The sequence below is a fragment of the Euwallacea similis genome, chromosome 2 (assembly GCF_039881205.1).
Source record: "Euwallacea similis isolate ESF13 chromosome 2, ESF131.1, whole genome shotgun sequence".
NCBI lineage: Eukaryota > Metazoa > Arthropoda > Insecta > Coleoptera > Curculionidae > Euwallacea > Euwallacea similis.
Window position 1 is genome coordinate 7,369,921 of NC_089610.1, and position 16,684 is coordinate 7,386,604.

Sequence of the window (16,684 nt, forward strand, 5' to 3'; positions counted from 1 at the left end):
AAACGACTTAAAAAATAACTCCGAGGACAGATAAGAATTTTCCCTGGCAAATTAGACAGATTAGAAGGCCCGGGGTAATCTGCCGTGAACTTCAACACATGGCCTACCGAATTTTGGTCCGCCATAAATCATTGAAGTAACCTAAAGTGTGTGAGAGAAGGATGTTGGTTTATGCAGGACGGTTCCCAAGGGCTGAATTACAGGTCGGAATTGTCACAACATAGGTGGGCCTGCGGTCCAAAGCAGCTCCCAACACTTGAGACGGTTGATTTATTTACTGTTTACTTTGCTTCAAGAAGTTTCACATTTATTTTGTAATAAATTCTCTTCACAGATTTTTTTGGTTTGCACTAGAAATTTCGTTTAGAATGTTCATTTATTACGAGCGAGGAAGAGAGCAATAAGGCAGTGAAGTGAAACAGTGCCTGTGTGAGTATCCAGTTACTTCCTTGTAATCTATCATTTTGCTACCCTGTTTAGACAAACAACTTCCCTAATGACTGCGTTGGGTCGTACGTTATTTTTTGTACCTCATGTATCTGTTCCAAATAAAACGTTTTTCGATGGAATTGACAGAGAAATTGATTGCCGTTTGTTGCTGTGTCGTTGGGTGGCCAAGGGGAACCCATGTCGGGGTTTCACGATTGAAGAAAACACTGCTTTTGTAAATATCCAATATTTTTTAATAAATAATTTTAACAAGAAATATTAAAATACAAGATCTACAATAATATAAATCTTAACGAACAGCTTTTATTCGAATTATTGGCACTTGTCTAAGGCGGACTCTACAGTCTAGTAACACAGAAAATGTACCAAATATTCCATGTTTTATCATGTCACGTATTTTCTCACAACTATCTGCTTGGCAATCGGCGCGTCCTCAGATAATTCTATGTCAAAATAACAATAAAGACAAATAATTACGATACATTTGAGACTCCTCTAATATGTCGGTGTAAGGCACAAGCAATATCTTTATTTAGATTCAACCCCAATGGCGTTTTTGCATATTTAGAAAAAGCTCAAAATTTCCATTTCAATGAAGTGTAACAATTCGGTGTTTGGTTTGAAAATGGCGACTCCTGAACCGTTTCCAGAAAAATCAAAATGGCGTCAATTTTATAAAACAATTGCAGCAAAATCACGGCCATTGTTAATTAGTCTTAGTGCATTAATCGTGATAATTGACACACGCCCTAAATCTACTATTCTACCTCAATTGCAAAGGTTACTACTACCTCCTACCTACCTACTCTGTCATTTCCTAACAAATTAATGATATTAAACTTTTTTTGCCAAAACCAACTAGACTTAATTTTACAGACATTTTTTTATAATCCACTAATCGCAGCAGAATGTGTGGTTTAATAATAACAATTTCCATGAATATGGTATAACGAATTAACAACAGATGGTATTAACAAATATGGGTATGGCTGGTTGCCTAACACTTTCAGAGTCAAAACGAAGATGACCGCATCATAACGTTGATGGCAGACGGCGCAGCCGTGCAAACTAACATGATTGCTATTTGTTTTTTCAATATGAAGGCACTTGGAAAGTGCGAATTGTCTCGATATCTAGAAATTCGCGTGATAAATTTAATAGATATTGCTTGTACTCTATATTGCCTGTGTCACCCGATGTACTTACCTATATAAACAATCTATCTAATTATTACGCCTTTTCCAGAACCCTGGCACTAAACCTATATAAACTATACACTTTACCTTATTCAGAAAAAAGAACAATGATTTCAGCTTGGGCCTGTCATTCTCCCTATTCAAATCCCTCATACACATAATACTTCTTTGGTTTCTTCCCCTCATTGTCCTCTAGACTCTATCTTGGAGTAAACTCGTAACCATTCTGATGAGCCCCTGTCAAAGTGGCACTCCGAAAATTCCCATTATTCGCGTAAAATCCCTGGTACCCCCCATACATGCCCCTCCCGAAATTCGGCGTCCTCATGCCTTTATCGTTGCTATACACCGTGTTGTAATTGTGCAAAATATTATGGGGATGGTAGACAGGCCCGTAATTACAAATTTCCGCCGAGTAAGGCTGGGCAATGGTGTTGAGCCCCGCGCTAAGTATGTTGGGTTGCAGCAAAGCCGGGGCGGGTGCCTGATTGGTGGCCTGGTACCGGCTCTGAAATATCATAGAAGTGTGCGTATTGTGCAATGGTTCACCCGCAGAGCTTTGGTGATGTCCCTGAGTGCCGAGCTGCTCCGACGTCTCGTCATCTGCAACAAATTCGAAAGTAAACAAAACTTTGTTTACGGCACGTCTAAGATGAAACAACCAAAAAGCGAGTGACGTAAATACCGTAATTATAGCCTTCTGGCGAGCCGTAAAAAGTTGGTTTAACCGACAGTTACTTAACTGTCGGTTTTGACAAGTTAATTCGAAGATTAGATGAGATGGGTTCGATTTCAAAGGTTGTTTATACGGTTGTAATTGCCAGTCGGAGTTTTACGAGATTTCTGGATTCGATTCTTAGGAGGTGAGGTTCTCGTTTTGTAAACAAATATTTACCAGTAGGAGGTCAGGCTTTGCATATGCAAGGCCTATTTTGAAAAGGTAGTTTTACATGCGTGTTTTCTTTTAACTGAGTCAGGAAATGCGCGCAGGTGCTCTTCATGCTCTCGCTGTTTTGGGCAGTTTCATCAATTTTTATGTTAAAATGTATTAAAAAAGTGCTGAATTTCTGTGAGTGGTGACTGAAACGTGTCTTTGGAGTCTCCAAGTCCGAACGAGTAGGCCTTCTACTAATAGACAACACGATGCTTCTTGAAAGATTTCATACCAAGATTTCTCCGTTTATTTATTCTGTTTAAAGCATATTTCAGGCGATTTGAAATCCTACAGTCTCCTGCTCTTTAGTATCAACGTATTCAGTTTGATTGAAAAAAAATCAATTGCAAAAAAGATCCCTGAAATTGAGGATTTCATTATATAAAGAGCCCCAAAAAAGCCAGTTCCATTGAGATAGTGGCTCGACGTCAAGAAGGCCTGAGAACATGATTCGATTGGCAGTTTTTGTCACTTTTTTCCTCAATTTACCAAATCCAAATTGATCTGCATTTAACATCCAAGCCAAATTTGAACAAGTGGAACGCCCCAAATCGCGCTCCAGTTGGTGCTAGAAAATCTTGACAATAACATTGACTCTGGGATACTCGTGAGTAAAGCTCAAATTTTTATGATGTGGGACGTAAGGCTGCTCATTTCCTGTATTGCGGTTTAGTTCCAGGCCCATCTTTCCAGGAAGTGTAAATTGGGAAAGTTATAGTTGAAAACTGTGACGATACAGCGGTCTTGGTCATCAGTATAGATTGGGGGCTCGTGATTGTTCAAATTATGACAATTTCGAGAGGGAATGATTTCGGAGACCACAAAAGTTTTGTTACATTGTGGCAAAATTGCCCTATGGGCCGCTTAAAAGTCCTTTTTGAAAATTCCGAGTGGCTCGAGAGATAAAAAAACTATCTCGGTCTTATTTAACGAGATGTCCTTAAAATAAGAGTACTTTGCTACTGGCATTTTTCCTCACATCCAACATTCCAGTTCTATCCGACGTTTCGGCTTTACCCAACCAACAATCACGTGTACAAACACGAATTTTCTTAACCAATTTGAATTAGAAAATCACAGATCCATGACAAATTATGTCAACAAATGGTTCTATCCCTCAAACGCATTAGTTTCTATACAAGCCTTTCTTTGTCCGCATCGTTGTAGAACAAGTGCGAAAAGTGATACTTTACCGAACGCTGTTTCCAGTTGACTAAAAAAATGTGAAGCTGGCTATAAAATAATGATATACAGACGATTTCCGTATTGAGCAAAGGCCCTTCTCCCTACATTTCGGGAGGATGGATGTTAAGGGGAGCTTCAAGATAAATTTTACTTTCAACAGAAGTGCCAGTCTAAATTTGGGGAGGATTATTCTGGTCTGGTTTCAGGAAAAATCTTTCTTCCCTTCCTCCATGTTGGGTTTTTTGATTGAGTTAAAACCTACTACGCCTCCAGCTTCTCGTGTATCCTTTTAGATTGTGCCATATTAACCTGAACTAGGCCTAAAAGTTGAGCCTTTTCTTACTGATTTGATCCGCGAATAATAGAGCTGAATCCAAGGCTCTTTTATTAGGGGGGGCCTGTTGCTCGTGAAGGTGCTAGGGTTTACTTACTTGGGAAATTCCTTTTTACGTTCTATCTACGTACTGCAGACGGACTGTAACATATAAACTGAGATTTCTCGAAATATTCCAGATTGTCTAGAGCCGGAAATCGAGACCATAACTTTTCCGATTTCCTTTGATATCGAATAAAACCATTTTTTTCTCGATAACAAAACATTAGGCGGGCGTGTTTACATGAAATCCGTTCTAAAGGCGATCGAAATTGGCTATACTCAATGAAATAATTACGTTTCGAATTGTACACAATGCCGAATTTACGATTTTAAAAGATTTCCGATTGAGATTGGAACTTCAGCTAACGGGCCATCAGTACCATTATTTATGCAGTTTAGGGTTTTGGGCAATGGCATATGGCGCTAATTGGTGTAAACAATCGGATGCCAGAAAATATGCGTCCGGAAGCTGATGATTAATGATGATCGCCATGAAATTTGAATGTACAATAACAATTCTCTTTATTTTTAGGTTTAACTTTCGACATTAGTGATCGCTCACCTTTGGTGCTGCAGCTAGTTGGAGTCGATCTGGAAGTGGTCCTTTGCCTCTGTTGGCTGGGACTGGGGATCTCAGTAGACCTAGAACAAGAGTATTCAATCAGGGAAAGAAGCAAATTTGCACCGGGACATAAACAAGGTAAAAACGCTCTTAAATCATCGAGTTGAGTCAGTAAGCGAGCTCCTAATTTGAGGAGTACGACCCCTTAATAGCCAACCCGGGACACCGGGCCATTAAATTCGCCCGTAAACTTCGCCGGGTTTTCCAATATTTTCACTTAATTTGATAATAAACACCGGGAAAGTGAATACGGCGTGACAAATTTAAGTAGGAATGTCGCCTTAAATCTGGCGGAAGCCAGCGTAAGAGATGTGGAAAACATGCCGCATTGCTATTTCGGGATGATTTAAGCGAGTGGCGCCTTTGTTAAGGATCGCACTGTAGGTAGGTGCATTTCGGGTGTTTACGTCGTATCAAAACTTGAAAGTATTAAGAGTTTTGTTGATTTTCTAGTCAAGATGGTGCGGATTCTCCCCCATAAAATGCCTGCCCTACGACACAAAAGCACATTCGCTTTTTTTCCTCAGGAGTTCTTATTAAAGTCAGTTATTTTCGTACCTGCCAGGCAGTACTGAATTAATAACCCTGAAGTATTCAGTCGCATCTATCTTCCTCCGACACCCAGCGTTCCCCCTTACAAATGGCCGACTTTTCGATGCCGTTATTACAGCATTTTTCGAATACACTTTTGCCCTAATTGTCACTGATTAGATTTATCGCCGTGCACATTAGCCGTAACTAATCCCCTTCAGTTTATTTTTGCAATTTTTCATTCTCCTTTACCTTTAGAAAGGAAAGTGTTTTCTTCTATTTTTTGGGGGTAGCACCTGTAGTGGACCTACCCAAAAATGTAATATTCTTAAATTAGGCTAAATCACTTGTTAGTATGGTATCAAGATTTGTTTGTCTTTCCCACGAGATTGATCTATACAACTATATAATGGGGTCCAACCAAAGGTTGCGTGTTCATGGTAATTAAGTTATCAACACTTAACCACCCTCTTGATTGATAAGTTAGATATAAATATGGACCTGAGACAGAAGAGTGACACTCCCAATTGAGAAATAAACGACTAAGTACGTAGTAGTAACCAATACCAAACCAGTTTTTTTATTTTTGTATCGGGGTACATTACACACCTTACGAACCAGGAAGGGTCGTTGTAGTGGAATTGCACACTGTCCTGAGGACAATATTTGCCCTTCACTAAGTTCACAGTCTTGTAAACGTTAAACGTTCATTCTTTTGCTCCACCTGAAACACCAATGTGCTGTTAGCAGTAAGCCAGCGTTAACGACACCCTATAGCTCACATAGAGATGGCACGTACAAATTTGCCAGCGCAATCTTCCACGCACAAAACTAATAAATCAATATTTTACCCCGAATTTGGAAATTTATATTATACCCGAAACCGAATCTGTCAAATCGCCAAGAATTTTGACAAATACTTATTGACACAACGCAAGGATTTTAGTTATTGCTCACAGATGGCTCTCAATATCTCATGTATTATTTCGGTATTATTTTCGGTAACAGCACTTAACCAATGGCGTCACTCATAGTTAACCAGCCTCATTGATGATTTAGCTCTTTGTTAGTACTCTGTGATCAAATCTTAGCAAACTCTCATCAATAAATAGTCGGAATTTTTAAGCTCCTCCTCATTTGAATTTGATCCAAACATTACGAAATTAAACTTAAATAGTCTAAATGGTGTGACTGTTGCCCTTTTTGGAAGATCTAAAGCGATGAGAATTTAGTTGAAAGCTCCTATCAGTAGCCCGATTCTTAAAATCTTAATTCTTATGAATTAACCTCTGGCAATTTTCGAGAAATGCATTTAAAGATTTTTCGTTACAGAGAGAGTAAGTGATTATTCAGGTAAGTACTGCCGAATTTCCCCAGCCTTTGAGGAACTATTGATGTTCAGGATAACATCCGACAGGTGTCGCTCGGGTAAATTCCAATGGTCTACACCGCCAACATACATATGCCAAGCCAATTACGCCCCTGTTTATTAATAAATGTCGATTAACTGTTATCGTCCAACTGTGTATAACTACCACCCTATATTATTGACCCATCGCCAACAACAAATTGCGTCACTATTTCGATAGTAGTAGCCAAAGTATGTTTGTTTGTTATAGATAGATTAGGTGCCCGCAGCCTTCAATGAAATCCCGTCATTATTAATAAACCAATCAAAATCAAGATATCAAAACGGCGCGACGTGGGAATTAACTGGTCTACATACCCAGCCACCAACCATTGTAGCTTTCAGTTCGTGAGGTACTTTCGCTGGAATGTCGACAGTACCCGACTGGAATTAATCGCGCATCACCACGTTTTACTGTGCTTGATTGGAAATATGGCCACGGAAATTGTGTGTGGGATCGAAGGAGGGGCGTCCAACTCCATTGTAGTACTGCTGAATCCCCAAGGACAAGTGATAGCCACTGCAAAGGGCAGTGGTACCAACCATCATTTGATAGGAATGGAGGAGTGTCGCAGGAAAATTGCAGAACTGATTAACGAGGTTAAGTTTAAAGCAGGAATTGCTGTGAATACTCCTATAGGTGCAGTAGGTTTATCTTTGAGTGGTTGCGAGTTGGAGAATACTAACCAGGAACTAGTTAAAGGTTTAAAGGAGCGTTATCCGAATTTAGCCCTGCAGTATGCAGTTGGGTCAGACGCCGAAGGTTCCATCGCCACCGTGAGCAGTAAAGGCGGAGTGGTGTGTATCGCAGGTACTGGGTCCAACACCCTTTTAATCAATCCGAATGGGGAGAAGGTGCAATGCGGGGGCTGGGGCAATTTGCTAGGTGATGAGGGCAGTGCCTGGAACATCAGCTGGATGGCTGTGAAATACTGTTTCGATGCTTTAGATAACTTTGAACAACCCCCATTCCCTATGGAACAAGTCTGGGATTTGATCAAAGATTTCTTTGCAATCCAGACTCAAGCCGACATTTTAGACTCATTCTATGCCAATTTTGATAAATCGCACATAGCGCTATTGTGCAAGAACCTAGCAGATTTAGCTAGGAACCGAGACGATAAGCTAGCAAAATACATTTTTGAGAGGGCAGGAACTGATCTGGCGAAAAGCATTGCGGCAGTTACTAAAAAAGCATCGGAAGAGCTCATAAACAAACCGGGAGGTTTGCATGTGATTTGTGTGGGATCAGTGTGGCTTAGTTGGGACTTGTTACAAAAAGGGTTTGTCGGGTATTTACATAATGAAACTACCATTGAGGAGCTAACTTTACTAAGGCTGAAGACAGAAATGGGGGTGGGGGCGGCTTTTATGGCAGCCGACAGGCTCAATTTGAAGCTGGACAGGGACTATTCCAAGAATTATGACGTGTTTGCAGTGTATGTGAGGGGAAATGCGTGATGATTTTTTTGGTTACATGTGAAGAAAGAGCGTTAAGGGATAACTAGTTGATTTTTCCGTTATAAACAGTTTTGCTTTTAAAGCCATTATTTATACGCAGTGAGATGATGTGTCATGACTAATTTTCGTTTTCTGTGTAGTTATCGTTATTGCGATGAGTGTCTAAGTAATTAATATTTCAGTGATAACGTAAATTTTATTGGTTTTGTTTAAAATTAGGCGTCTAAGATCCGACAAGATTTAGAGTATTTTGATAGTGATTGTGATTCCTTGATTCTTAGAATTCATGTGAACGGATCACTTTTTCTTGATGTAAAATGAAGTTTAAGAAATGTGTCCAAGATAATAACTTTTTAAAACTGTTTTAAAATTTATCTATGTCTAAAAATACTTTATTTCTCTATGCGCATCAAACAAATTTAGTATATGGGACATCCTGTATCTAGGGGGTACTTCGAATTCGAACTGCACCATTGGTGTCTCTAAAACGGCATAAAATACAGTTAGTTAAAGCGAGGTAAAGTTGCGTATTTTTTGCCATTTTTTGAGCGATTTTGTTATGAATAAAGTTGCATCGAAAAATTTGATAATTCCGTATATTTCCAAAAATATCCAAAAAATAAAACAACATTATAGAAAAATGTTTTCAATCTCTGAGAGTACCTTTAGTGGTCTAAAAGTGTGTGGGCCAATGGAAAGACGGTTATAGCTAGAAAAAAAAACTTATCTGAACCCAGCCAATCCATAAGAAAAAACCGTTTCGATCGACGGAACTTTATTTTGAGCCACCCTGTATACTCCAAAAATCAGTAAAAATTGCTGTGTATAATCACAACACATGGATTTTTGTCGCGGTCTCTATTTGTGTACAATTTAAAGCTGGAGGAGGGAAGAAAGGCTTTTTGCCGGGAAGCCCTGTACAACATTTTTTTTTTCTTACCACAACTCGTTAACATTTTTTTGGTCGTAAATTCTGAGATAAAGAAACACATACACACTCTTAATCGTGTCCCCTGTATACCTACTCATACTTAATATGTCTCAACGATCCAATTAATCACCATTTATAGGCCTTAATTTAACTTCCTATAGAGCTTGGAACTTACAACGGACTTATTCTAGTTCATAACTAAATCGACCTTGGAGTCTATGTAAGTGTTTGAAAATGAGTGACGTCTGAAATGAAATTGATGAAGGCGCCTCGCCTCCATAAGGAAAATAGCTACTGTTCCAGGGCTAGTTCTGCGCTCCATTACCCCTTTCCCAAAAGAATCGCAGCCCTTTCTGGGGGCGGCTAAATTGAAGCGTTTATGCAATCAACCTGTCAAATATTGGTTACCATACTTTCAATAATCCTATTAGTCAATTAATAGAATTTGGGCCCTAAGTAAACACGACATAATCGCAAAATCTCTCAACGAGACATTCTGCAATACTTTTACAGGGAATTACGCGGAATACGCACATAACAAAACTCTGCCAAGAACTGAGCTAAAATGAAAACGATGAGTGAGGCCCAAGCACTGATTGAAATAACCCCACTTATGTCTAAGAAATAAATGAAAACTGCTGTCATTGGTGACATTTGAGATTCATGCCTTAAAAGAAACTGCAATGGCAAAGTACTAATGTTGCGTCATTAAGAGTATTTTTTTTGTATTAATATTATTTATTGCTAAATTTGTTTTTATATCACCTCAGATATTTTGAATTAATTTTGGCCTCGAAGTTGTAAAACTCCCGCAGAAACGATTGATTGGAGTGGATGTTGGTTTAGCATAGTTTAAATCGCCGTTATAATTAAACTGTATATTTTACCAGCATAATTAGGTTAATAAATTCAATAAAATTATATATACTAATCCTTAATAAACTTGAAAAGTTGTAGTTTACACGTGCCATATATTTTTCGGATTGCCCCCGCATCTCCATCGCGTAGCAATTGCCTCTCGGTCGTTTCAAAATTCCGTACCGATTTTAAACTGCCGTTCCACGACGATTGATTTTATTTATTTTATCGTTATTCTTTTGTAAACTAACTGGAATTTATTGAAAACGCCGATCTTCTTTGAAATCCCTTTCGTGATCGAAAACAGACCACGGCTTCAATCCGCAGCCGGGAAAATTACATAAAAAATAAAAACCAGAGAGCAGCGAGAAAATAACAAGCTTTTCCATGTTAGGATGGAAAATCTGGAAACGCATGTGAACGAGAACCCCGGAAAGGAAACTTAAATAAAAGGAGACACAGAATTAATTAGTTCCTCAGTCGAGGTGTTTTGATTTCGGAATTGCCCTAAAATAATCAGAGTCGATCCAAATATTTGCCGCCCATAAATCTGGCCAGATCTCGAAAATCCTATTAAGATTATGAAGTGTTTATTTTGATTCTCCTCGACTTTTTAAATTTCGCTCCGTACCGGCGCGCTATTTCGGTTCAAGACCAATAAACACATCACTAAGGAGCAATTTTTAAATAAATATAAATTGTCCGGGCCAGGAGACCTCTTTGAAACGCCTTTGTTTTTGTTTTTTCAATGCTTCCGAAAGACTAGTTTTCGAGATATAAATGAAGTACTTTGATAAAATGATAATGAGGAAAGATAAATTTTATTACTAAACTCACCCGTCATCTGGATCGCAATCTCTAAAGCCTTTGGCGAACGGATTACTGGCTATTTTTAGTTGCGTTATCTAAAAAAGATGGGAAATTGTTAAGTAGATTGTTTTGTAGGCATTAATGCGTTTTCTGGATGATAGATGGTGTGTAAATTACCCCACAATAATTCCAAAATGGCCGCGGGAATCAATCTCCTTGTCAAAGTCTTCTAGTTGTGCGTGTCAAAGTGGTTATAGGAGGACGTTTAGTTCAAAATTGAAACTAACTTAATTCTCAACTATTAGAAAAATAATTTACCTAACCACAAAAGTCCATTTTTTACATCACCTCCCGTATTTACAAGTTATAAATAATTGCATTTTAGTCGTTTGTAATTAATTCTGCACGTTTAAAGCACCACTAATCTCAAAAATATTTAAGCAAAATCGCGGAAACATAGCAACCATCCATAACCATTTTTATGTATCTATGCCACTTCAAAATGGTAACAAAGACATTACCCCCAGCAGCCATTTTGTTCTCCTTATTTATGAACTTCTTCCTATTGAATCACTCACCCTATGATTTTGATACGCTGTGACCGCAGTAAACGAAGTTTCTGGGAACACAAACGTTTTAAAGTTATCGTTGCAATTCTCCTCGTTCTGAGTGTTTTTTGGTGGCAAGTACACAACGTGAAATCGGGGCTGATAGCGGTGCATCGAGTTTAGAATAATCTGAAAGAGATGAAACATTTGAAATTAATATCAATGCTTTTCTCAAAATCTAACAACATTGGTGGCGCTTTGGCAACCGTCCTTCTCAGCTTGCAGCCGTGGAGGTTTCAAAGCAAAACATGGGCACCGTGTTGTCATTTATTGGCGTAGATAAGGAGTCATGATGAATCTATCCACTTACATGACCATTATCATCCAACTGATTATTGGTCAACTTCAGCTTATCAAACGACACAGTCTGCTTCATCCATTGCGCACCAGATGCAGGGCTGTCGGGGTGAACGTGTATCCGAGGAGGTGATACTGGATCGGCCTTGCCAGCCACAACCCAACTGGAACTAAAAATTCCATTTTCTCAAATTATCTTGCACCGAAACATCCCTATTTCCTACCTATGGAAAGCATATCGATATCTCTTGTCGTCCACTGGAACGAAGTCCATCATTAGCATGTACTCGGAATGCAGGTCCAGGCCGCAAAGTTTCACTTGGAAAGTCGGAAACATACGTCTTCCTGCCTTTGTCACGATCATTTCCGTTCCCAAGGCGTAGAATTCGTCCCACAGGTGCTTCATTTCCAAGATAGCGCTGCAGTTGGATAGAGCCGGAGATATCAAACTAGAGACACTTAGAAAGGAACGAAGATGTTTAAGGATTGAACCCAGAGTGTCTGATAAGTTTAGCTGGAGAAAGGTGATATAGGAAAAATTTCGCTTGAAAGTTATCTATTCAATGAGAAATTGCCTTGAGTCGCGGGTGTGTGCGTGTTTAACCTTTACCTGTTATTTTTATTATGTGAATTATTTCTATTGTTGTTTTCCGGCCTCTCGTTTTCTTGCTCCAACGAAAGGGCGTCTGCCTGATCTAAAGGTGAGTACGCTTTTCTGTCTTTGCCCGCACTTTGAAGACATGCTATAACAAAGACAAATATTGTAATAATCTGCCTATCATATCGACTTTGGAACACAACTAGATTGTACCACAATGTGGCCATATCATTGGACCAGCAAATTTGCGTGATATTTCCAAAACGGCAAGGTGACGACCGGTGGATAAAAAACGAAACAAACAGAGTAATTGTAAAAGGCGTAAGTTGATGTTTAGCGAAAAGAAAACGCCGTGATGCGGTTTTTGAAAATCACCAAAGATTCACCATATTTTCCGAACATCAACCGGTTTTCCCTAAGCACAATCCGCACAGTTGTGGTGTAATGTTTTAACAATTCTGGGCACCAAAATTCGTAATTATCGTAGAAATTGGAAAAGTACATGTCGTTATTCAGCTAAAAGATGGTGGCGCAACGCGTTTTTTTAAAATGGCGCCACGTTTACGATTTTCCTTTACTAGAGATGTAGCGCGATTATCGACAATCAATCTCCTCTTAATCGTTTCCTCGCCGTTAATTTTTTCCTATAAACCCTCAAATAACTCTCGGGCGTCAATTTCATCGAGCATAAATCCGTTTTTCCGCTCGACATAAATCAAACCGAGTGCTACAAATGCGGTTATATGCTTAACTAATGAGACCGTTTGATTTACGCCGGCGAGCGTCGGCGTCTCGGTCCGTCGGGACGCCGTTCTCCCCAATTATTTCCAAAAAAAGGTACTCACCCTCGATTTGCTTCATGGGCGTCACTCCCGAATGGGCATAAGTCCAGTTGTCATTAGCACCGTAACTAAACTGAGAGTGATACGACACTGACGTATTATCTAATGGCGCGATCACACTTGTCACACTAGCAGTTTCTTTACCGAATTGCGGTTGCTGATGCATTTTTGCCAGAGAAGCGCGTCACTGATTGCTGGAAAAACTCCTGAAACAAAAGAATTACGTTTTGGTGTAAAGAACGTAGACAACAATTGGCTGTTTGGGACAGGTCGGGGTTACTTTAAAAGATTGTCAAGTAAGTCCATTATAAATTTCGTATCATTTTATCTAGTCGACGATATGTGGAAATTAGCATGCCGATGAAATGTGGCTGTTCGCGTTGCTTTGAAAATAGTTAATCAATTATGCGGCTTTGAACGTGATATATGCGAATGTTCAACTTTGGCGGCATGTGCGTCCAAATGGACGGATTTCGCTAGTGATCCGGAGTGAAAGTTTTAGAAATTTCATCCATTGGGTGTGTGCATTAGCGACTTCCGAAGTCATTTTTAGACCCTAGACGGTTAGAAAGTAGGTGTGAGGAGGAAGCTTGAAACTAAATCTCTACCCTTGAACCTCCCATAAAATCGCTTCACACTTTTACTTTTGGCGTTTCTTGAATAATCGGAGTGAATTCTCTTCGCCATTCTTTTCAGAAAAACGATTTTTTGAAAGTTTCCCAAAACCAAATATTTTCATAACAATATCACTGCCTGTCTTGCCTTGTCAGAACACTCATCGACTCGATAACTAATGGATTCCGACTGGGGGCAAATTCATCACTAATATTTACGTACGTACCTTTCCGATCCTCTCCTAAATCATCGAAACTATTAATTATCTATTTTACAAGTGGTATTTTACGGGTGCATCGCCGCGAAAAACTAATCACCCGGTTGACATGGACTTTTCGTTACGCCGCGCGAAAAGTATAACTTTACGCACCACCAAAAAATCCCGATTTTCGCGGCCTGCCCGATTTTAATGAACTATGTTGATGGACTGAAACTTTTCACACATGTTGTCAACGTAAGCCATGACAGTCTCTGGCTCTTCCAGATTTCTGGGAAGGTACCGATTTTCCCCCACCATCACCAACTCTCTCTGTCCAGCGCCGTGTGTCGAAGAAAGACTCCCATCGTTCCAAAGATGCTGAGCCAGATTCAGGGCGTGGCCAAAGTAGGTTCAGTCGGGAATTCCAGTCAAGATTGGCCAGGGGGCCGGACTGCGTCACCGGGTTTTCAGGTAAAGGAGTTTTGAGCCTTTGCCAGTGGATTGTTTTGGGATTGACAGTGACGGTATTCCGGGAATTTAATTATCAGGAGGTGTGATGTAATTGTTTGGATGGTGATATGGAGGGCATACCTAGTGATCTTCAAGTCGAGCGTTTCGCATTTTTGGGTAGTGTTTTTAGATTTGATATTTGCACGTGCATATGAACAGGTTTTGAGTGGCCGGAATATTGAGATTGTTGGTTTGAGGAAAGAATAAAATGCCGATTCTCTTAAGGAGATTACTGAGATTTCAAGGTACCTACCTATTTTTAAATGATAAAATACACTTACCAGATGCCTACCATAAGGTACGAAGTGGTGATGCCTCTAGTTTTCGAGATATGGAACTGCTTTATTACTCTTTTGAATAGAGTTCGTGATATACCTAAATACCTCTCAGCAAAATATGGTCATGATGGGACGCAGGGAGTGTGTCAAGACTGTACTAAGAGCCCTTAGAAATAGCATTTTTCTACAAGTTCTGACAGGGGAAATTGGATCTTCATGGCTTTAGAAACAGAGGACTTTTGTCTCATATGCGCTTCCCTGCAATTCTGAATATACGAAAGTCATTAGCGTAGCAATAATGTTTCGAAGTCGGATATTTTCAAAAAGTATTGCTCTCACGGTCATCTCCAAAACGCCCCTGATTTTACTCTTCCTAAATGTAAAATTGTGAGGAGCTTCTACGGCATTCATTAAGCATATTTTGGAAAGCATTGGCGTGCAATCTTTTAAGATTCTGCGATTTTCAAAAATTTTCTTCTTCCATTTGGTTTGTTATGGCTTCTTACTAAAAAGAGCGGATTTGAGGCGGGGCAGATTCGCTCACAAATTTCCATTTTGTATTTTGTCATTTGCTTCATGTTCATTGTATCTGCTTATGCGTAACCCCTATAAGCACCAAACCTGAGGGAAACAGAAATATAGCGGATGGTTTAAATATAATTTCCACAGATTCATAGAAAGGGTGATTTTCAAATAAAATTTAATCATTGCAATACGGGACATCCTGTACGATCCGAATCAGTATTTCGTTAATATCATCATCGTAAGGAACTTCTGTGGTAACACACATCCAGTCTTTCTTCGCTACCAAACTCCTCGTAATTCCACTGATTGATAATCTAATCGCACATCCGTAACATCCAGATTGATTTCTCTCCCGACTCTCCAAGGCGTGTCCAACCTAAGTTCCAACCCATCCCCATTTCGTGGCGTTATTCTGGTCGTGGGCCAACGTTCTGCTCCGAGCTCAATCAAAATGTTATGTAAACAGTTAATAAAAGTTCTCTGTGTTCCAGTGTTGGCATCACTCATCACTCGTTCCAGGCTCTCGTAAAGCAACGCGCATTTTATAGACAGTAAAACTGTGCACTTACAGTAAGCGCTTGTCTTAAAAATGCACCCAACTTACATTTTTGTTTACGCTTCTGACTTTTATTGACTCCGCTACTAATGTAAGCGCTGTTTACGTTTCATTTTATGTGTCTAAACATTCGTTTAAGTTGTTTTTGATTTTTATTGCTTTGGGAGGGCCGCGGATTAGCGACTAATTTTTCCACAAGTTCAATCTTTAATCGTCGGATTATAAGAGAGTTTGAGCGTGGCAGAAGAGCCCTAAAATGCATCAAATGAGGACAGCAATGCGAGTCATTTTCCTTTTCTTGGAGCCCGTCACTGCTCCTCTCACCATTCCCAACACAAAAACAAACAAACGCGACTTCTGGAAAGTGATTTATAAACCCCAAAATTAAATGGCCGCCACTTTGAGCTGTATAAACCTCGGCTCTTATATATTGCCTGAACCATATGGTGACGATCAACTTTACGTGTAAAATGTAGTGCGAATGGATATGTTGATTTCCAGATGAAAATGGTGCTAGTTCCTTCCTTTTTGTTGGAGTCTAAAACAGTGAGAAATTGCTTTTTTTCTACGACTGAACTGGGAAAGTTCACTAAGGAATTATGGCGGACCCTTCCGAAACCATCACGACTTTCAACGACTAATTTTCTAGCGTTATAATTTCGTCGCACGCATTTTTGCCCTCGTGAAGGTTGGATATCAAACCGTTCGAAAATTTATAAAAATCAGACAAAACGGTCGGTTCCGAAACAGTCACGTTACGCCATGATCAGTCCTCGGTTAGTAAACGGTAGATCACCCCTTGTGCTAATGTATATCTGGAAACTTGATGAGGGAGCTAGAACTAAAACTTACATTATTATAGACCCCCTTACCCTTAAGAGTCAAATTACAAAT

The 16,684-nt window shown here is 39.5% G+C and overlaps 2 protein-coding genes across 4 annotated transcripts; one reads left to right on the top strand and one right to left on the bottom strand.

Moving 5' to 3' along the window:
* Positions 1 to 660: 660 nt before the first annotated feature.
* Positions 661 to 14,447, bottom strand: org-1 (optomotor-blind-related-gene-1). 3 transcript variants are annotated; one of them, XM_066405336.1, is made up of 9 exons: positions 13,949 to 14,447; positions 13,111 to 13,313; positions 12,278 to 12,410; positions 11,892 to 12,125; positions 11,681 to 11,837; positions 11,341 to 11,499; positions 10,790 to 10,857; positions 4,704 to 4,783; positions 661 to 2,249 (listed from the first exon to the last, which is right to left on the bottom strand). In XM_066405336.1, the coding sequence occupies exons 2-9, from the start codon at positions 13,271 to 13,273 to the stop codon at positions 1,846 to 1,848; spliced, it is 1,398 nt and encodes a 465-aa protein (XP_066261433.1). In that variant the 5' UTR covers positions 13,274 to 13,313; positions 13,949 to 14,447; the 3' UTR covers positions 661 to 1,845. The 3 variants fall into 3 exon arrangements, with proteins under 3 accessions (XP_066261433.1, XP_066261434.1, XP_066261435.1); XM_066405337.1 differs by having other exon boundaries at positions 13,945 to 14,447; XM_066405338.1 differs by lacking the exon at positions 13,949 to 14,447 and adding an exon at positions 13,716 to 13,734.
* Positions 6,869 to 10,055, top strand: Nagk (N-acetylglucosamine kinase). Its single transcript, XM_066405340.1, has one exon. It carries the CDS (start codon positions 7,135 to 7,137, stop codon positions 8,161 to 8,163), a length of 1,029 nt encoding a protein of 342 aa, XP_066261437.1. The 5' UTR covers positions 6,869 to 7,134; the 3' UTR covers positions 8,164 to 10,055.
* Positions 14,448 to 16,684: the final 2,237 nt, after the last annotated feature.

What these genes read in the sequence shown, in the direction of transcription:
- Nagk (XM_066405340.1), top strand. Translation starts at nt 7,135, where the DNA reads ATGGCCACGGAAATTGTGTGTGGGATCGAAGGAGGGGCGTCCAACTCC.
- org-1 (XM_066405336.1), bottom strand. Translation starts at nt 13,273, where the DNA reads ATGCATCAGCAACCGCAATTCGGTAAAGAAACTGCTAGTGTGACAAGT. An exon ending in TCACATAATAAAAATAACAG is followed by an intron (nt 12,126 to 12,277) that starts GTAAAGGTTAAA and finishes TTCCTTTCTAAG; the next exon opens with TGTCTCTAGTTTGATATCTC. An exon ending in AGTTGGATGATAATGGTCAT is followed by an intron (nt 11,500 to 11,680) that starts GTAAGTGGATAG and finishes CATCTCTTTCAG; the next exon opens with ATTATTCTAAACTCGATGCA.